Genomic DNA, 22,537 nt, shown 5'->3' with positions numbered 1-22,537 from the left:
GGGAAGCCATGTTAACACTAACCAGTTAGTTAGGAACTGGAAGTGTCCAGGCCAGCTTTAGTCTTCACAGGCTTCCTTTAGAAGTCTCTTCACTGAGTTTCTCAGGAGAAAAAAAAAAAGAAACCACTTTTCCTTCCTAACATATTTCTGGCCAGAATCCTACCTCACAGGATTTTTGTAAGTTAAAACATATTGATTTGAAAATCATAAACCTTACACAATAACAGAAAATATTCTCTAACTCTGAAAAATAATGTTAGCATGAGCAACAGGCAGATCCCTACGGCGCAGTCCGTGTACACACACCTTTTAATGAGGAAGAACCATTCATTTCCTTAATGAAATACATATTTTTTGAGAGTCTATATTTAAGAATTTTGAAAGATTGGCTAAGTGAGCTTTTAAAACAATACAAGAACACTTGCCAGTGCACTCATTATGCTTTCAAACCTTTTCAAGCTGTTCATGCTGACCAGTTGGGAAGTTTTATGGAATATGGGGAGGGAGGTCAATTTGAGAGAAAAGACATGTGGCAATAATTTTTATCCATATTTTTGCAGGGTTTTTTTTTCCACTTAAAGAACAGTGTTGATCAAAAAGTATTGTCTTTGAACTTCTGAGGGTGCCCATAAATCATATCAACACATAAATAAATATCAAACACCAAGTGAGTTCTTGGTGGGGTGTGTGTGTGTGTGTGTGTGAGAAGTCACCCGTCTTGTTTTATCTCCTATAATTCTGGGCCTCCCAGGTGGCACTAGTGATAAAGAACCTTCCTGCCAATGCAGGAGACTTAAAGAGACACAGGTTCAGCCCCTGGGCTGGGAAGACCCCCTGGAGAAGGAGATGGCAACCCACTCCAGTGTTTTTGCCTGGAGAGTCCTGCGGACAGAGGGCCTGCCGGGCCACGGTCTGTGGGGTCACCGAGAGTCAGACACAACTGAGGAGGCATGGCGCTGTAATCCCAGGAGGGCCCACGGCTGAGCCGCCTGGACCTGTGAGTCGTGCGGCCACATCCTAGTGTTCTGGAGACGTGGAAATGAAGATACAGCCTCATTTCCTGTGATGGGAGTGGCTGAGCTTCGCCCAACTGAACACTCACAGCATTTAAAGGAGTCCCAAGGGACTTCCCTGGTGGTCCACTGTGTTAAGACTCCAGGCTCACACTACAGAGGGCGTGGGTTCAGTTTCTGGTCAGGGAATTTAAGATTCCACACGCCATGTGGTGTGGACAAAAAAATTAAAAACCTCGGTAACGGACGTGCGATCACGGGCAGACAACAGCGCGGATGACAAAAGGCAGAAGGCCTCCAGCCGGCGCTGCGACTCTGGCTCCGAAGGGTGCACTGCGGAGGTGCAATTATGAGCCTCCCAGACAGGAGAGCGAAGGTTTAAAAGGAAGGAGGGAGAACGCAAGTCCACAGGCGAGTCAAGCTGCTGATCAGCCAGTTACTTAACTAGCTTTTCTATTTCTGGGTTTTATAGTCAATATGCTGAACATCTAGGTGCTCCTAGGATCTAACATGCCCCGTCCAGGGTGCGGTATGACCCCTCAGCATACAACCACACTGGTATCAGGAGGGCCCAGTGCTAACTGCCATACAGGGGGCACGTCTTATGGTTGAACAGAGCATGACCAAGAAGCGACTGAAAAGATGTCCGTCATCCGCCATCAGGGAAATGTAAATCAGAGCCACAATGAGACAGCACGTCTCACTCACTAGGATGGCTAGAACTGAAGAGAAATGATAAACAAGTGCTGCCAAGGACGTGGGAAAGCTGCAGCGCTCCTTACTGCTGGTGAGAACGTAACGTGGCGCAGTGGATCTGGAAAACAGCTTGGCAGTTCCTCCAGAGGTCAAATGTAGAGTTACCATGGGAGCTAGCAATCCCAGGCATGTACCCAAGAAAAACGAACACAAATATCCACATAAGAACTTGCACGAGGATGTTCACAGCAGCGTTATTCATAAGCGCTGACAAGCAGAAACAATCCAATGTCTGAGGGGCTGGTGGCTGAGTAAACAAGACGTGCTCTATCCTGCACCGGAATATCGTCCACCGCGGAGAGGAGCGGATGGGCCGTGAAAACACGACGCTATGTAAAGCCAGCCACAAAAAGACCGCACGCTGCACAAATCCACTTACATGCAACGTCCAGAACAGGCAAATCCACAGAAACAGGAGGTAAATGAGCGGCCCCCCGTGGCTGGAGGAAGAGCAGAAAGAGGCTGACTAGTAACGGCCATGGAGCCTTCTGTGGGGTGACGAGAACGTTCTGAATTGAAATATAAATAATGGCTGAACAATTTTGTGACTACTAAACTCCAATGACTTTAAGCTGGTGAATGAATGACGTGTATCGATCTGCTTCACTGACAGAATTTAAAATGTATAGCGTCTATATTACCTTGTATGTGATGATACATCATACATAATTTATAACACGAAAGAGAGAGAAGGTACCTGAAGGGGGAGTCACACTTACCATCCGCAGGTTCTGGGTTGTTCTTGTCTCCACCGCTCTGAGGAGCTCTCTGAATCGCCCGACTCCTCCTGTCAGGTTCCTGTGGGCACACAGAATTTGAAAGGGCTTCCATCTGGCGTCTATTAATATTAAATATTTTATACACACATCCCACTGCATTTTGTCTACATAAAAGCTGTCGGCGAGACAGTAAGCGAACCATTGCTCCGCTCGTGTCTGTCCGTCTTTGCTCGAGTCTGAGAAATCTGACCTAAGATCGATGGGTTTTGGTGCTTCCACAGTCAGAGTTTCTCAAGCAAAGAAATGTTGGAAAGCCAGATCTGAGGCAAAAAGAAAAAAGGCAAGATATCTTTCACGGGTCTATCTTCCACCCCCTAGTAGCTCAGCCTGCTCCATTAAGTGGTGCTGAACTCTTTTCACCCCAGAATGGGCGGCATAAAGGTACAGGAAGGTGCACAAGGTGGGAAAGGGCTTTTGTGGCCTGCCGCCTTTGTGGGCGAGGTAAAGGGCAGAGGCAGGAAAACTGGGGGCCCCACTGGGCAAGCGCTCCGTGTCTTCGAGAACACATACCACTGCCGGACCCCCCCGCCTAACCCCAGCCCCAGCCAGGCAGGCAGAGGGTCACAGCCCCTCCCGAGCGGGCGGGCGCCCTGGGCTGAGGTCAGTGCAACTCACACATGGCCACACACCTCGCTGTGCGGGCAGCATACTTCGTGAAGGGGCAAATCACACCTGGCTTCACCCTGACCCACACGCCCAGACCCCACGTGTTTGTCCCCCCTCTCTGAGGCTGTGCCAGCCCGGCCGGCTGGGATCACTTCCCCACAGGTCCCTTTACATTGAGTGCCGCCACCTCCTATGACATAACCCAGTGATATTTATAACCTGCTCATTAGAACACATCTCATCTTTCCAAAAAGCCACCAAGGAGGTCAGCCAGTGCCGGCACGGCAGAGGCCAGGTATTCGGCTCTCTCCTTGGATGACACTTTAAATTGCACTAAGGGATGAAAGCAAACGGCACGTGGGCTCTGTGTGCTCTGAGCACTCACGGGGCTATTAATTCGTGTCTCATATCAATGCAACATCCTAGGGCGCTCATTCACAAGAACAGCCCCAGAACTTGAAGGTAATGGCTTACTGGCGCCGGGACACAAACGCTGCCATAATCGTCTCACCCACACATATCAGATGATATCGGATCAGGGGCTTTACGGCAGCATAAAAAGAGAAGCTTGTGCTCAGGACTCCAGGCAGTGCTAAAGGAGACATGAATAAAAATTAGGTAATAGACCCTGGGACATGCAATCTCTGCTGCTTTCCCCTTCATTTGCTTTTATGAGATCTGTGTTCACAGGCAACAGAGTATATATTCGCTTTGGACTGAAGCTCCATTCTCTTAAGGAACACAGTGGGGGGTGGGGGAAAGGAAGCAGCTTCAGCTGAGAAAGGGATGGGCGGGTCAGAGCAGTGTCATTTTAGGCCAGAATCCCAGAGGAAACTCCTAGTAAGTACAAAAAGAGGCTTCCCTAGTGGCTCAGGAGTAAGGAGTCCACCTGCAATGCAGGAGAGGTGGGTTCGATCCCTGGGTGAGGAAGATCCCCTGGAGAAGGAAAGACCAACCCACTCCAGTATTCTCGCCCGGGAAATCCCAGGACAGAGGAGCAGGGCGGGCTACAGTCCTCAGGGTCAGCAGAGTCTGACGTGACTGAGCACACAGCACATACACGTGTAAGCAAATCATGGCGTTGTAAACTGTGTGAGTAAACGTGGCGCTGAGACAATGTCATCGGAGACCCAGGCTTACACGGCCGTTTTCACGGGAGAGGAACAGCAGGCAGTATTCAATCCAAACGCTATAACTCAGGGGGAGCCGCCAGGTGGGAGCTGGCCCTTCCGAACGTCTCCCAGGCCCTCCTTGCAGAGGGAGATACTTGTCCAGTTACAGAAACACAGGATTTTCTAGCTAGAAATGATCCCGACATGACCGAGTCCACCGTGACACAAAATGGCTCGCTCAGTCACACACAGTGAGAGGGCCAGCTGGGAGCTTTCTGCCAAAGCTCTCACCTTCCTGACAGAGGAAATGCGAGCTCTCAGACGGAAGGACGATGATTGCAGGAGGAACAAAACAGCAGGAACACAGGAAAGGCCTGTTTTCTTAGAGAACCAACTTCTGGTCGCCGGGAGGAAGGATGGGGGAAGGGATGGTTGGGGCGTTTGGGGTGGACTTGCACACAGGCTGTGTGTAAATGGATCACCAACAGGGCCCGCTGTGAGCCGGGAACTCTGCTCCTGCTCCTCGGCAGCCAGGCTGGGAGGGCGCGTGGGGGGAATGGATACATGCACACTGGGTCCCTCCGCGGTCCGCCTGAAACCATCACGACATTGTTAATCGGCTACACCCTAGTACAAAATAAAAAGCTTTAAATAGTGGGGGGAAACAGGCAAAGAAGGTCTGTTTTACATGATTAATATGCAAATTAATATGTACATAACACAAATCTGAAGGTTCCAGTGATCCCAGCGAATGAGCGACTCCTAGGAACTGGTTCAAAAACTGGAAGGGAAACCCGCTGTCGCGGGAGAAGCAGCCCGGTGTCCAGAGTGCGGCTCGGCGCCCGAGCTGAGGGTCCTCCCCGCAGGGCCGGCGCCCCCGGCGGAAAGTCCCGGCTCACAGACGCCGGGGCCGGCCAGACCCGCAGCCACCGGAGGGCTCCCCGAGCACCGCCCTGCCTCTGAGCAAATCCGCGCTCTTCTCAAACTGCTTCCAGTTTTTTTCTGGGAAGAGCTTTGGCTGCAGAGTCTAGCGCTTCCCGAAGCCGGGGAGAATTGTGCTCATCAACAGACAGTCCGCAGGGACCACAGTGCGGGGACCAGCGCAGGGCTGGCGGCCGCAGGAGGGGGCAGGTCGCACATCTTGAATGTCAGAAAAGGAACAAAGTGTCCTAAACGCAGAGCCATCCAACCACCAGCAGCTCTTACACAGTTCGTATGTTTCTACAGTCACATAATTTTATTCAAGCGATCACTTCCACGGTTGCCATGACGGCAGAAAAAAAAAATTTTTTTAAGATAATCATGATAGAAACAGAAAAAGATTAACTTGCAAGAATTACATTCTAGAGTCTCTGAAATACCCCCAATTTGAGAGAAATAAATAAAAACTACAGGGTTGTTTTCATGTCTCTAAACTATTAGCTTATTCTTGCAGTGCTGACAGCCGTGAAACAGCTAGAATGAACTGCTGCTTAGAGACTCCAGTCCAAAACGAAGAGGAAAGAGAGCCAAGGACTCTCCCGGGTTTGAGGGTTTCCACAGACCCTTGACCTGAGGTCATTTATTCCGTTTCAACACCCCTGACTGACAGAGGGCAATGATGTCATAATTCATTATGGGAAACGTCTCAAAAAACGCTCCCGCCAGCGTTCGAGCAGCGGGCACTGGAGAGCAGTCAGAACTCAGGGTTCACCTCCTGCACCTCGCTTCTTGAGCTGGGGGAGCTTGCCTCCGTGGGGGACGGTTCCCAGCAGTTCAGCCCTCACTAAGGAGAAAGGGCCTGCGAGTCCCTGGAGCACCCCCTGGCTGACAGGAGGGCAGAACCCGCCCGCGTGGCCGGGGGCCCAGCCCTGTTCTGTCCTGGGCCCCGATGCAGGGAGCGCACGGTGCGACCTCGCCATGCCGGGGCAGACCAGGCAGAGGGGCCCCCGTGGTCCCAGGGCGCGCGGTGCGACCTCGCTGTGCCGGGCAGACCAGGCAGAGGGGCCCCCGTGGTCCCAGGGCACGCGGTGCGACCTCGCCGTGCTGGGCAGACCAGGCAGAGGGAGCCCCCGTGGTCCCAGGGCGCGCGGTGCGACCTCGCCGTGCCGGGCAGACCAGGCAGAGGGGCCCATGTGGTCCCAGGGCATGCGGTGCGACCTCGCCGTGCTGGGCAGACCAGGCAGAGGGAGCCCCCGTGGTCCCAGGGCGCGCGGTGCGACCTCGCCGTGCCGGGCAGACCAGGCAGAGGGGCCCCCATGGTCCCAGGGCGCGCGGTGCGACCTCGCCGTGCCGGGGCAGAGCAGGCAGAGGGGCCCCCCGTGGTCCCAGGGCGCGCGGTGCGACCTCGCCATGCTGGGGCAGACCAGGCAGAGGGGCCCCCGTGGTCCCAGGGCGCGCGGTGCGACCTCGCCGTGCCGGGCAGACCAGGCAGAGGGAGCCCCCATGGTCCCAGGGCGCGCAGTGTGACCTCACCGTGCCGGGCAGACCAGGCAGAGGAGCCCCCCGTGGTCCCAGGGCTATGCTCCCCTCCGGCCTTGGCCTGCTTCCACTTTCCCTCAGTGCCCTGAGGTCCAGGCAGGGGCATGACCCCCTGAGGACGCCGGGGTGAGGTGGGGGCACTGAGTGGCCAGCACCAGTCCCTCTTTGACCTCCTGGGCCCTGAAATCAGCATTTCTGACGGCTGGTCTCTGAAATCTACATTCTCACATACAAATTTACAGCGTCTGTTCATGTCCTGCTCTGCTGTGACTCCTAACCGCACACTCAGCTCTTTAATACTGTCACCTATCTCTATACTATCAAACCAAGGGGGAAACAAACAGGAAGGAAGCTAGAGCTCCAGAAGCAAACTCCAAACAGAAAACCAAGAATCAGAGCAACTCGGAGACTACAGAATCATTTCACCTCATGATGGGCAGCGACTTCAACAGCAAGCTCAATATATTATTTTACATTCATTTACATACACTTCTTTGGAGTCAGGGGGAAAAAAATACAATCCCTTCTCTTCCAACTTGTCCTTCCAAATTATCTTCTAGCCTCAGAGTTTGGCCCAGGTCACCAGTGCACTTAAATTCAGTATCAACTGTCACTGTCATGCAAACTCATAGTTCTGCTGTGAATAAAATACTTTTCATACGAGATGTCAAATTCCTAGGTCATAAGGGAAAAGTTGTTGGGGTCGCAAAGAGTGGGACATGACTGAGCGACTGAACTGAACTGAACTGAAGGGAAAAGTTACTTGTTAGCGTAGGTTCAATATTTTTTCTCCTTGTCTGTGGTTGAGAATTTTAAAGATCAATTTTAGAACAAGTCAACACAGTAGATCTCTTAAAACTAAGAAATCGTTTGGCTCTTTCCACGTTCTTTCTTACCAACTGGTATTTCTGAACCTAAGTGATAAGTTATTTCATAATTACTGAACACCAAACTTGGGCAGGGCTTCCCCAGCAGCTCAGAGGGTAAAGAATCCACCTGCAATGCAGGAGACCTGGGTTTGATCCCTGGGTCAGAAAGATCCCCTGGAGGAGGGCATGGCAGCCCACTCCAGTATTCTTGCCTGGAGATCCTATGGACAGGAGCCTGGTGGGCTACAGTCCATGGGGTTGGAGAGTTGGACACGATTGAGCAACTAAGAACAGAACATACTTGGGCAAACTCTGGGAGACAGTGAGGGACAGGGAGGCCTGGTGTGCTGCAGTCCCCAGGGTTGTGAAGAGCCAAACCTCATCACACCGTGGGTTCCAGTCTGATCCCTGAGGACACATGGTGAACAAGGGAAGCAGCAGGAACCACGCGTGCCCTCACATAGCCGACGAGAATGTAGGCGCCTTGAGGACCCAGGTCTTGTCCCTCAAACAGCGCCAGCATGCAGAGAGTGCTCAGTAACTGCGCATTGAATGAGTGACATTGAGAACTGCCAGGAGCTGAGTGAACCGCGACCCCGAGGGCAGCGTTTTCCCCGTTTCCTGCCCCCCACTTCTCACTGCACACAGAGCAGCAGGCAGCTCAGCAAGCATTCCTTTAAACAGAATCCGCCTCTTACCGGGTCTGCAGCATGGATGTCGGAGGAGCAGTGACACAGCAGGCAACATGCCCAGCGTGCCCCGCCTGGCAGCCTCGAGAGGGCTGTGTGCATAACAAGGAGTTGGAGGCTTTAAAAAAAAAAAAGCGTTTCAGAGAAACTTGGCTGCCCAGGTACCTTTCCCATGCCCCCACTCTCTGACCGAAGACTCCTAAGTCATCCTTCAAGACCCAGTCAGAGGCCACCTTGGAGACCCTTTCCTGCGCTTCCCGGGAAGATGGCACCGCCTCCCGGTGCTGTCCGCAGGGTGCACGTGTTTTGAGCACAGACAACATTCGACACGCCAATTTTCACTTGTATCCATGTCTGCGGCCACCGTGAGGGCACAGGCCCGCAGTGTACGCACCTCTCCTTGTCCCAGCGGCCTCACAGAGCTGACCAGGTACCCAGCGGCCCCTACTAAGCTGTGCACCCCCCGGAGAAAGAAACAGACGACGGGGATTTCACATTCGTGACTACACACTAGGAGATGCACCTCACCATGTCTGGACATGTCACCTAGAGCTCTAGAAAAACAGAAATGCACCTGGGCTTCCCTGGTGGCTCAGATGGTAAAGAGTCTGCCTGCAACGCGGGAGACCTGGGTTTCATCCCTGGGTAGGAAAGATCCCCTGGAGGAGGGCATGGCAACCCACTCCAGTATTCTTGCCTGGAGAATCCCACGGACAGAGGAGCCTGGTGGGCTACAGTCCATGGGGTCGCAAAGAGTCAGACAGGACTGAGCGACTAACACAAAACTCAGTGCATCTCCAGGTCAATTTCTCTTTGTTCTCAGGTTTGGAAATGCTTCCCCTTCATTTATACAACGTTAGTATCATCTACATAGGAAAAGTCTGGAATCGAAACCAGATCTCCCGATCTGGAAAGTGGAAGAAGAAAAAGACAATCTTCACACTCCAGAAGGCTGAGTCTGGCCGGCTGTCAGGGAGCTGTATTTCCCAGAATGGATTCCAGCTTCTCCCTCTGCACGCTCTTCACCTCAGATCCAGTGACACGCGTCTGTGAGGACAGATGGCTCGCTGCAGTCAGGGGCCAGGGACCAAACCCACAACCTTGGCCTCGTTAGCAGAGGACTCGCTCTGATCCCTTGGTGAGCCGGCGGCCACCTGGATACAGTGACGGAGGCCGTGAGGGTCACGCGCCAGGACATCCACAGGCGGGCGAAGCCTCAGAAGTCTCTCTGCAAACCTAACGAGGGCTGAACGAGGCTTAGCAACGAGGGCTTCCTCATGACAAACGCGGAGCCAGCCAGGCGCCCCCCCTCAGCCAGCCAGGTGGTCACGCCACAAGGAGCGGGTGCTGGTCCCAGCAGGACAGGGGTCCCTGCTGAGCCCACCCGCTCCCGCCTGCGGCGCCTGACAGCCGGATGCCCTGCCTGTGTGTGTGCTGTCCTCCAGTCACCAGGCTTCTCTGACTCTGCGACCCCATGGACCGCGGCACGCCAGGCCTCCCTGTCCATCCCCAACTCCCAGAGTTTACTCAAACTCATGTTCATCGAGTCGGTGATGCCATCCAACCATCTCATTCTCTGTCGCCCCCTTCTCCTCCTGCCCTCAATCTTTCCCAGCATCAGGGTCTTTTCAAATGAGTCAGTTCTTCGCATCAGGTGGCCAAAGAATTGGAGTTTCAGCTTCAGCATTAGTCCTTCCAATGAATATTAAGGATTGATCTCCTTTAGGATGGACTGGTTGGATCCTGCAGTCCAATGGACTCTCAAGAGTCTTCTCCAACACCACAGTTCAAAAGCATCAATTCTTCGGCGATCAGCTTTCTTCATGGTCCAACTCTCACATCCATACATGACCACGGGAAAAACCATAGCCTTGACTAGACGGACCTTGGTTGGCAAAGTGATGTCTCTGCTTTTTAACACGGGTCTAGACAGGCAGATAAACTGCCTCAGGGGCTTGGACGGAAGGACAACATACCCTCCTACTAGCTCTCCCCTCACCCCGACTCCCAGGCTCTGGGATATAGAAAGGCCTGCCCCCTCCCATCCTCCTTCCTTTTAACCTTTGGAAATGAGTCAAAGGATGTCCATCCTCATTCAGAAAACAACACTGAGCGTCCACTGGGCACGAGAAGACGGGGCGGGGATGCGGCGCTGGGCCAGCCAACGGGCGTGCTTCCCCCTGAGCCCGGCCCGTTTTTGCTTTCATTTTTACTTGCTTACTTTGGGCTGCGCTGGCCTTCACTACTGCTGCTCAGGTTCCTCTAGCGGCGGCGAGTGCTGGCTCCTCTCTAGCTATGGCATGCAGCCTTCCAATCACGGTGGCTTCTCCTTCTGCAGAACACGGTCTCCAGAGCACAGGCTCAGTATTGTGGCTCATGGGTTTAGTTGCTCCGCGGCAGGTGGGATCTTCTCAGACCAGGGATCGAACCCACGTCCCCTGCACTGGCGGGCAGATTCTTAACCACTGGACCACCAGGGAAGTCCCTGAACCTGGAATTTAATGAGGCTCAGTTTGACTTAAGAGGTCTCTTGTTACCTAATGCAGAGCTGGACTCAATCTCATGGCACTTTTAACAAACAAACCAACACTCATCTAGCATATGAGGCTCGCTCTTCAAAGTAGTCACTGAAAATCAGGTCTTATCTACAATCTCAAACAGCATGAATACATAATCTGGAGCCAGACCATCTGGGCTTAGACACGAGCTTGGCCACTTGACTAGTTATTGACTGTGGGCAAGTGCTGTGCCTTGGTTTCCTCATCTGTAAAATGGGGAGAACAAATGCACTCACCTCAAAGACTGGCTGTAGGAATTAAGTGAGTTAATACATGGAGTCGGAGCTTTTTAAGTATTCACAATTATCATTACTATTATCCTCAAAACTGTGCCATTGCTCAAAACAGTTTTGGAATTCTGGAATTTACCTTCCAGTTGATACAAGTCTGTTTTACTTCTTTGAAGTCATTTAATAGTGAAGAAGAAAAAAAGATATTCCCAGTTTGATGGATTCATTCACTGTGCTATTTACTGAAAGCCTAAGACAAGCTATGACCAACCTAGACGCATATTAAAAAGCAGGGACAATACTTTGCTAACAAAGGTCCATCTAGTCAAAGCTATGATTTTTCCAGTAGTCATGTATGGATGTGAGAGTTGGACTATAAAGAAAGTTGAGCACCAAAGAATTGATGCTTTTGAACTGTGGTGTTGAAGACTCTCGAGAGTCCCTTGGACTGCAAGGAGATCCAACCAGTCCATCCTAAAGGAAATCAGTCCTGAATATTAGTTGGAAGGACTGATGATGAAGCTGAAAGTCCAATTCTTTGGCCACCTGATGTGAAGAACTGACTCATTGGAAAAGACCCTGATGCTGGGAAAGATTGAAGGTGGGAGGAGAAGGGGACGACAGAGGATGAGATGGTTGGATGGCATCACCGACTCGATGGACATGAGTTTGAGTAAACTCTGGGAGTTGGGGATGGACAGGGAGGCCTGGCGTGATGCAGTCCATGAGGTCGCAAAGAGCTGGACAGGACTGAGCAACTGAACTGAACTGAACCATGCTCACGTAAGACAACAATTGATGTCAGGTAGGAAAAAGCTCTCTCCTGGGGCCTTGTGGTCCCTCTAGCAGCAAAGAATGGCGACTAGGGGTGCTGGTGTCCGTGGGGAGCAGCAGAGGCTCCACGGAAGGCCACAGGGCGACGGCCCAAGATCCACACAACACAGAGGACGCACAGGAGCCGAGCGAGTAGGTAGCTGAGTCCTTCCTGTGCCAGCTCAGTTAATACAGCTAACACTTGCAGGCTGCTCTGAATCAGTCAGGGCCTCCCAGACGGCTCAGTGGTAAATAATTTGCCTGCCAGTGTAGGAGAGGCAAGTTCAATCCTTGGTTGTGAAGAGTTCCTGGAGAAGGAAACAGCAACCCACTCCAGTATCCTTGCCTGGGAAATCCCATGATAGAGGAACCTGGCGGGCTACAGTCCTGGGGTTGCAAAGGAGCTGGACACGACTCAGCAACTAAAAGAACAAGAACAACTGAATTAATCAACAGGGGCCAGCTAAAACTGGAAGCTGCGAGCCTGCGTGGCTGAGCCACTGGAGGGAGTTCAGTGGTAGAGTCGTGGTTTAGGCACTGAGCCACTAACGTGCTAGGAGAAGCTGATGCCAAGCTGACAAGAGGCCAGTTCGGCACCGACGTCACTCGCTTCCGTGGAGGGCCAGTGTCCGTTCCAGACCAGCCCGGGCGGGAAGACAGGCGCACGGAGCCCAAGAGGGGGAGAGGCGCGGGCCGGGCTCCAGGAAGGGACGCGTTTCATTAGGGAACCCTGAGACGCAGTGGGCCATCTGGTACTAAAGTAGACGGAGGCCGCTTAGGAGGAAGGGCTGGGCTCCTAACAGTGACTTCAAACATGCGCGGATTCTAAGCTGCAGTCACGCAGTTGGACCATCCTGACCATCCAGTCACCTGGCCTGCGAGGCGGGCAGAGGGCAGCATCCACGCCCGTCCCAACAGTGGAAGCAGGAGAAACGCACTTCCAAATCAGCCCCTCGGGACAACACTTCAAAAGATAAGACAAGTGAGGAGAAGGACTTTAAATCTTCAGGAGTCACGGGTCCAAATGCCTCCAGGAGCCAAGCAGGCAGCAGCAGGGGGCAGGGAGGGGAGAAGGAGGGGCGAGATGAGCAGGGAGGGGGCGCTCAGCCCTGGGGCCTGTTCACACAGGCAGACCCCCTGGGAGGGGCCTGTTCACACCGGCAGACCCCCTGGGAGGGGCCTGTTCACACCGGGCAGACCCCCTGGGAGGGGCCTGTTCACACCGGCAGACCCCCTGGGAGGGGCCGTTCACACCGGCAGACCCCCTGGGAGGGGCGGGGAGCTGGGGCCGGGGGCAGCGCATGAAGTGAAGTTGCTCAGTGGTGCCCAACTCTGTGACCCTGTGGACTGCAGCCCGCCAGGCGCCCCTGTCCGTGGGGTCCTCCAGGCAGGAGGACTTGAGTGGGTTGCATTTCCTCCTCCAGGGGATCTTCCCGACCCAGGGATCGAACCCACGTCTCTTACTGCTCCTGTACTGGCAGGCGGGTTCTTCGCCACCGAGCCACCTGGGACCCAGCCCATTACATACTGTGGTCAGACTTCTTTTCTCGGGGGCAAGTATTTGGCATGTTCTGTAGTTTTACTCAGGAGGAGACAAAGGCCCGGCGAGGTTATGGAACGCGCCCGCGGCGATCACGCCGCCCACATACAGGAGAGCTGGTATTTGAACCGGGGCGCAGTCTGACCCCGGTGCCCAGAACAGCTGAGGTCCCTGTCAGGCAGGAGCCTGCAAGCAGCCTGGAAACTGCGCCTCACTCCCGGTCACAGAGGCGAGGGCACGCAGGCAGCAGAGAGCCGGGGAGGCCTGAGAGCGCGTGAGTCGGCCCCGCGGCGGCGGGCGGCTCAGCGCGCGCTTCTGCAGCCTTGGCCGGGCTTCGCGACCCCGCAGCGGGCCGGGGTGGACCCGGAGGCCAGGGTTCTCAGAATGACGGCCACACAGACCGAGCCTGTCCACAGGCTTCCCCCTCCCCCCAGGAAAGCCGCCCCGAGACTCCGGGCTGCCGGGGACAGGGAGCGGCCCGGAGCAAGGCCCGCGGCCGCCGGCCCCCGCAGCGCTTCCGCGGTTAGGGTTAGGGTTAGGCGAGCGTCCGCCGCCACCGCCTCCTTCCGCGGGGACGCGGGCCGGTCCCAGGCGCCCTGCTCCGGACGGTTCTCCCACCAACTTAGCGAGCAGGCAGGGCCTCGTACCCTCCGCTGACTGAGGCAGAAACAGCCCCAGAGGGACAGCGCTGGGCCAGCAGCCGAGCCGGGACCGACGCCCGCCGCAGGGACCCCTCCTCCGCCCCCGTCGGTTTCCTTCTTTCCCACCTTTTACTGACCCCCACCCCAACTGTTTAACTCCTGTTGCATAAAATATGGACTTCCCAGGGGGTGCAGTGGTAAAGAATCTACCTGCCAATGCAAGAGATAAAAGATGCGAGTTCAATCAGTGGGTGGGGAGTAGGCAACCCACTCCAGTATTCATGCCTGGCAGGGACGGAGGAGACTGACTGGCTATACCGCATGGGGTCGCAAAGAGTTGGACGTGACTAGCACGAAGGAAATGGCAACCCACTCCAGTGTTCTTGCCTGGAGAATCCCAGGGACGGGGGAGCCTGGTCGACTTCTGTCTATGGGGTCACACAGAGTCAGACATGACTGAAGTGACTTAGCAGCAGCAGCAGCAGAAACCCTTGTAACTATCACCCAAGCTAGTTTTTTTTTTAAGAAAGGACTCTTGTCATTCAACCCATCCCAATTAACAAGCCCGTCCCTCCACCCAAGGGAGGTATTGGGCTTCCCTTGTGGCTCAGCTGGTAAAAAATCCACCCACAATGTGGGAGGCCTGGGTCTGACCCCTGGGTTGGGAAGAGCCCCTGGAGAAGGGAAAGGATAACCACTCCAGTATTCTGGCCTGGAGAATTCCACGGACTGTGTCGTCCACAGGGTCGCAAACAGTTGGACACAACTGACGACTTTCACTGTCCATCCAAAGTAAACGTGCCCCTGACTTTCACACGCGTTGCTTCACTCCATTTCCTCACAGCTTAATCACTCAAGCACATATCCTTGCACCAGAGTTTAGTCTTGCCTACTTTTTTTTTTCTTGATGAGTCTTTAAAATCTCTCTTAATCTACAGGTTCCCCTGCTATCTTTTTCTTTCTGTTACAATTTACCAGCTGAAGAATCTGAGCTGTTTGACTCGTGGAGTTTCCCACTGGCTGGAAAGACACACAGCCCTTTCCCTGCATTTCTCGCATCTCGGAGTTGGACTTCAAGCCTTAATCCGTTCAGGTTCCATCCCTTTGCAAGACTTTGCCGGTGGCGTGTTCTTCTGTCAGGAGGCACGTTGGGTCTGGCTGTGGCTCTTTGTTTGATGTTAGCAGCCCTTCACACTTGACGGTTAGATATGTTAATTCACTGGAGTTACAAAATGGTGACATTCTGATTCTCACACTACACTTTCATTTACTAGCTGGAGTAAGTTTATAGGCAGGTATTTCATCTAATATTTGGTTTTCCATTTCACATAGTAAAGGTACGAAAAATGTCTGATTCTTTCTGTCTACTTTGTTGGATACTGAATTAGAACTCATGAATTGAAACACATCTGATGAGACTGCTGCAATTCTTATCCTTCCTGAAATTCAAATTGCCCCATATACGGCTGGAACCCCATGTTAGAAAACATGGCCCGAGAAATCTTTGATAGTTCTCTTGCTGACTGATATGCAGAGGTTTTACAAGCTTGTCTTATTTATTTCCTACCCCAGAAATGAATCAGGTTTCTTTTGTTGGAAAATGATACTTCAAGATCCCACCCTAGGTGCTAGGGATGGTCACTGCTACTTGGCCGGGCACTGAGTCAGACCTCCTCCCCTCTCCTTGTCCCTCTGAAGGACCTACTTCAAGGACTGTCCCTCTCTGTCTCGGCCTCTCTCACTTGCTCTCTCACACACAAACGTGTGTGTGTGTTTACACATAGGCACACGCAGACACCTCACGATTTCATACTGATATTTCCAATTCAGTCATTCAAATTTAGGATTATACTTTATATATTATTATTATTATATATACTTTACTTATATATTAATATACTTTATGTATATTATACAGATTCTTTACCAGCTGAGCCACCAGGGAAACCCAGGATTATACTACAAATAACATGCTGGAGAGGGTGTGGAGAGAAGGGAGCCCTCCCACACCGTTGGGGGGAACATGAGGTGGTGCAGCCGCTATGGAGACCAGTGTGGAGGTTCCTCAGAAAACTAAAACTAGAATTACCATACGATCCAGCAGTCATGCTCCTGGGCATATACCTGGACAAGACTATAATTCAAACAGACACAGGCGCCCCAGTGTTCACAGCAGCACCATTTGCAACAGCCAAGTCATGGAAACAGCCTGGATGTCCATCAGCAGACGAATGGGTACAGAAGATGTGGTACCCACTGGGCATACACCCTGAGAAAACGATAACTGAGACACACGTGTACCCCAGTGTTCACTGCAGCACTGTTTACAATAGCCAGGACACGGAAGCAACCTGGATGTCCATCAGCAGACAAATGGATACAGAAATCATGGTACATATATACAATGGAATATTCAGTTCAGTTCAGTTCAGTTGCTCAGTCGTGTCCAACTCTCCGCGACCCCATGAATCACAGCACGCCAGGCCTCCCTGTCCATGACCAACTCCCGGAGTTCACTCAAACTCACGTCCACAGAGTCGGTGATGCCATCCAGCCATCTCATTCTCGGTCGTCCCCTTCTCCTCCCGCCCCCAACCTTTCCCAGCATCAGAGTCTTTTCCAGTGAGTCAACTCGTCGCATGAGGTGGCCAAAGTATTGCAGTTTCAGCTTTAGCATCAGTCTTCCCAATGAACACCCAGTATTACTCAGCTATCAAAACGAATGCATTTAAGCCAAGTCAGTCCTAATGAGGTGGATGAAGCTAGCGCCTATTAGACATGAATAAAGAATGAAGTGTTAGAAAGAGCTAAGTCAGAAAGAGACAGACAAACACTGCACAGTAACACACGCACGCGGAATCCAGAAAGACGGTGAAGCTGTCTGCAGGGCAGCGGTGGAGACCCAGACACACAGAGCAGGCTCGCGGACCCCGTGGGGGCAGGGGCAGGGGCAGGTTGGGAGACTAGCACGGAAACAGACACACGCACAACAGGGCCGGTGGGGACTTGCTGTGCGACACAGGGGGCTCAGCCCAGTGCTCGGTGACCCCCGAGAGCGGTGGGCAGGGAGGGAGGTGGGAGCGAGGTTTAGGAGGGAGGGGCCACATGCATGCCTGTGGCTGATTCATGCTGATGTACGGCAGAAACCAACACAGTATTGTAAAGCAATTATCCTCCCAAAAAAAGCAGTACATACATAAGGTGGAACACTGCTCAGCCATAAAAAATAATGCGATAATGCCCGCTGCAGCAACATGGACGCAACCAAAGGCTGGGACACTAAGAGAAGCAGGTGAAAGAGAAGGGCAAACACGGGGCGATGTCGTTTATGCGTGGATCTAAAATACGGCACCGTGAACCCGTCTGCCAAGCAGACTCAGACGGACACGGCAGACTCGCAGTTGCCGAGGGAGAGAAGGGTGGTGGGACTGGAGGTATGGGATTCGCAGGGACAACGATTATGTATTGTCTGGATACACCACCAGGTCCTAGCACGGAACTATACTCAATATCCCGTGATACACCACAGTGGGAAAGGATATTTTAAAAAGAATGTCTATATGTGTATCAGTCACTCACTTTGCTGTACAGCAAATTCAGGACTAGAGTTTTTCCTTGATTTCTTCTGTCTTAAATGTATGCTGTCTTTCTCTCATACCAAGACTCCTGATTCTGAAGGACACAGGGGAGAAAAGAATTAGAATATTCCATAAGCATTAATCTGCCCTATTTTATGTTGCACAAAATGTTTCACAATATCAATCCTAATGATATCACCATCATTATGATTACAGAAAAGCGAAAAAAACCCTTATTTTCTGTATATGCTATTAGCATTCTCCTTTCACTTATTAGTTTATGGTTGTACTATATCCATTATGAGACAAAGAAATAGGGAAGCAGGACATATGCTTAAAAAACAGAAGAGTCAAATACTGAATGCAGAGCTCCAAAGAACAGCAAGGAGAGAAAGGAAAGCCTTCCTCAGCGATCAGTGCAAAGAGAGGAAAACAATAGAATGGGAAAGACTAGCAATCTCTTCAAGAAAATTAGAGATTCCAAGGGAACATTTCATGCAAAGATGGGCTCGATAAAGGACAGAAATGGTACAGACCTAACAGAAGCAGAAGATATTAAGAAGAGGTGGCAAGAATACACAGAAGAACTGTACAAAAAAGATCTTCACAACCCAGATAATCACGATGGTGTGATCACTCACCTGGAACCAGACATCCTGGAATGCGAAGTCAAGTGGGCCTTAGAAAGCATCACTATGAACAAAGCTAGTGGAGGTGATGGAATTCCAGCTGAGCTATTTCAAATCCTACAAGATGATTCTGTGAAAGTACTGCACTCAATATACAGGAGATTTGGAGAACTCAGCAGTGGCCACAGGACTGGAAAAGGTCAGTTTTCATTCCAATCCCAAAGAAAGAATGTTCAAACTACCGCACAATTGCACTCATCTCACACACTAGCAAAGTAATGCTCAAAATTCTCCACTCCAGGCTTCAAAAGTATGTGAACCGAGGATGTCCAGATGTTCAAACAGGATTGAGAAAAGGCAGAGGAACCAGAGATCAAATTACCAACACCCCTTGGATCATCAAAAAAGCAAGAGAGTTCCAGAAAAACATCTATTTCTGCTTCATTGACTATGCTAAAGTCTTTGACTATGTGGATCACAACAAACCGTGGGAAATTCTTCCAGAGATGGGAATACCAGACCACCTTACCACCCTCCTGAGAAATCTGTATGCAGGTCAGGAAACAACAGTTAGAACTGGATATGGAATAGTGGACTGGTTCCAAATTGGGAAAGAAGTACGTCAAGGCTGTGTATTGTCACCCTGCTTATTTAACTTATATGCACACATCATGCAAAATGCCAGGCTGGATGAAGCACAAGCTGGAATCAAGACTGCTGGGAGAAATAGCAATAACCTCAGATATGTAGATGACGCCACCCTTATGGCAGAAAGCAAAGAACTAAAAAGCCTCTTGATGAAAGTGAAGGAGGAGAGTGAAAAAGCTGGCTTAAAGCTCAACATTCAGAAAACAAAGATCATGGCATCTGGTCCCATCATTTCATGCCAAATAGATGGGGAAACAATGGAAACAGTGACAGACTTTATTTGGGGGGGGCTCCAAAATCACTGCAGATGGTGACTGCAGCCATGAAATTAAAAGACGCTTGCTCCTTAGAAGAAAAGCTATGACCAAACCAGACAGCATATTGAAAAGCAGAGACATTACTTTGCCAACAAAGGTCCATCTAGTCAAAGCAATGGGTTTTCCAATAGTCACGTATGGGTGTGAGAGTTGGACTATAAAGAAAGCTGAGTGCTGAAGAATTGATGCTTTTGAACTGTGGTGTTGGAGAAGACTCTTGAGAGTCCCTGGACTGCAAGAAGATCAAACCGGTCAATCCTGAAGGAAATCAGTCCTGAATATTCATTGGAAGGACTAATACTGAAGCTGAAACTCTGATACTTTGGCCACTTGATGCGAAGAACAGACTGATTGTAAAAGGCCCTGATGCTGGGAAAGATTGAGGGCAGGAGGAGAAGGGGGCGACAGAGGATGAGATGGCTGGATGGCATCATCGACTCGATGGACATGAGTTTGAGTGAACTCCAGGAGTTGGTGATGGACAGGGAAGCCTGGCTTGCTGCAGTCCACGGGGTCACAAAGAGTCAGACACGACTGAGGGACTGAACCGAAATGAAGTCAATATAAACTCACTCTGGATTAGCCTCCCTGCTGGATTCAGCCAAGACGTCAAAGTGTCTGTTATGAATATGAACAAAGGATAGAGACTATATTTAAAGATTAAAGGAAACAATGAGTCAGCCGATAGGGAATCTCAACAGAGAAAAGGAAACTATAAAAATTAACCAAGGAGGATTTTAGAGTTAAAAAGCATAACTAAAATGATAAGTTCCCCAAATGGACTCAACGGCAGATAGCAGAGAAATCACTGAACTTAAAGATAAATTAATAAAAATCATCCAATCCAAAGAACAGAGGGAAAAGAAGGCTGAAGAAAAAGAGATACATGTAATGATAAAGCTACTGAAAAACAAAAAAATCTTGGAAGTAACAACTGAAAAATAATTAATCACATAGAGGGGAACAGCAGTTAAGATTAATAGCGACTTCTCATCAAACGCAGCGGAAGCTATCTGCCTGGCAATGCAGGAAATGCAAGACACCCGCTTCAGCCCCTGGGTTGAGAAGATCTCCTGGAGGTGGAAATGGCAACCCACTCCAGTATTCCTGCCGGGAAAATTCCATGGGCAAAGGAGCCTGCTGGGCTATAGTCCACGGGGCCACAAAGAGTCAGTCATGACTGAGTGACTGAGCTTTGAGTATATGCTGCATTATCCCAGGGACGGGGGAGCCTGGTGGGCTTCCGTCTATGGGGTCACACAGAGTTGGACACGACTGAAGTGACTTAGCAGCAGCAGCATACTCAAAATGATGAAAGAAAAAAAATTATCTCCAAGAATTCTATGTAGTGTAAAACTGTCATTCAAAAATAATGGCAAAATAAAGACATTCCCAGATAAACAAAAAGTGGGAGAATTCACAGCGAGCAGACATGCGCAATACAAAATTTTACAGGAAGTCCTTCAGACTGCCAGGAAGTGACAACAGAGGGCAATGTGAAACCACAGGGATAAACTAGCAAGAGTACTAGAAATGTAAATATTTGCGTAAACATAAAACACTGGATAAATATATTTTCAAATCTTGTCTTCTTTAAATTTCTACTAAAAATAGGATTGTATGAGGAATTAATTATTATATTGCACTGTTGTGTTTATAGTATATACAGACATTAGGAGCAAAAGAAAGAAGCTATATTAGAATAAAGAATGAAGCTACAGTAGAGCCAAACTTTACATTTCACTGAAATAATTGATAATTTAAGATATGCTTTATAATTCATAGAGAAATCACCATAAAACTTTTCAAAAAATACAGGTTAAAAAATCAACAGAAGAATTAAAATGTAATACTGAAAAGTATTTGTTTAATACAAAAAGGGGTAATAGGGAGGAATAAAGAATTCAAAAAAGATATGAACCTTATAGAAACAAAAGAGCAGAATGGCAGACATAAATTTAATCATTACATGTGAGTGAGCTAAATATTCCAATCAAAAGGCAAATTTTCTAATACTGGATAAAAAAGTAAACTCTATCTGCTGTCTACAAGAGACATGCAAGAGACGTGCTTTAATTCAAAGACAAAATTGAAAGCAAAGGATGAAAAAGATTCACGATGTAAACTAACCACAAGATGGCTGGAGCGGCTACATTAACATCAGGTATCACTGACCTCGAGCCAGACATCTTGGAATGTGAAGTCAAGTGGGCCTTAGAAAGCATCACTATGAACAAAGCTAGTGGAGGTGATGGAATTCCAGTTGAGCTATTTCAAATCTTGAAAGATGATGCTGTGAAAGTGCTGCACTCAATATGCCAGCAAATTTGGAAAACTCAGCAGTGACCACAGGACTGGAAAAGGTCAGTCTTCATTCCAATCCCAAAGAAAGGCAATGCCAAAGAATGCTCAAACTACCGCACAATTGCACTCATCTCACATGCTAGTAAAGTCATGCTCAAAATTCTCCAAGCCAGGCTTCAGCAATATGTGAACCATGAACTCCCAGATGTTCAAGCAGGTTTTAGAAAAGGCAGAGGCACCAGAGATCAAATTGCCAACATCTGCTGGATCATGGAGAAAGCAAGAGAGTTCCAGAAAAACATCTATTTCTGCTTCATTGACTATGCCAAAGCCTTTGACTGTGTCGATCACAATAAACTGTGGAACATTCTGAAAGAGATGGGAATACCAGACCACCTGACCTGCCTCTTGAGAAACATGTATGCAGGTCAGGAAGCAACAGTCAGAACTGGACATGGAACAACAGACTGGTTCCAAATAGGAAAAGGAGTACGTCAAGGCTGTCACTTTGCTTATTTAACTTATATGCAGAGTACATCATGAGGAACGCTGGGCTGGAAGAAGCACAAGCTGGAATCAAGATTGCTGGGAGAAATATCAATAACCTCAGATATGCAGATGACACTACCCTTATGGCAGAAAGTGAAGAGGAACTCAAAAGCCTCTTGATGAAAGTGAAAGAGGAGAGTGAAAAGGTTGGCTTGAAGCTCAACATTCAGAAAACAAAGATTACGGCATATGGTCCCATCACTTCATGGGAAATAGATGGAAAAACAGTGGAAACAGTGTCAGACTTTATTTTTTTGGGCTCCAAAATCACTGCGGATGCTGATTGCAGCCAGGAAATTAAAAGACGCTTACTCCTTGGAAGGAAAGTTATGACCAACCTTGATAATATATTGAAAAGCAGAGACATTACTTTGCCAACCAAGGTCCGTCTAGTCAAGGCTATGGTTTTTCCCGTGGTCATGTATGGATGTGAGAGTTGGACTGTG

General features: G+C 50.2%; 1 protein-coding gene across 8 annotated transcripts in view; it reads right to left on the bottom strand.

Annotated features, from left to right (window-relative positions):
* TTC7B (tetratricopeptide repeat domain 7B) overlaps positions 1–22,537 on the bottom strand; it is a 270,335-nt gene that overhangs the window by 137,229 nt on the left and 110,569 nt on the right. For all 8 annotated transcript variants that reach the window (XM_088839368.1, XM_055436426.2, XM_088839370.1 and 5 more), the window contains exon 6: positions 2,489–2,567. In XM_088839368.1, coding sequence (XP_088695494.1) covers positions 2,489–2,567 — 79 coding nt within the window. The remainder of the gene's footprint in view (positions 1–2,488; positions 2,568–22,537) is intronic.

This window comes from Moschus berezovskii, chromosome 9, assembly GCF_049115385.1.
Source record: "Moschus berezovskii isolate FMDL1 chromosome 9, NW_MosBer_1.0, whole genome shotgun sequence".
Classification (NCBI taxonomy): Eukaryota; Metazoa; Chordata; class Mammalia; order Artiodactyla; family Moschidae; genus Moschus; species Moschus berezovskii.
The sequence above is the reverse complement of the archived record's forward strand: the minus strand, read 5'-3'. Positions and strand labels throughout refer to the sequence as shown.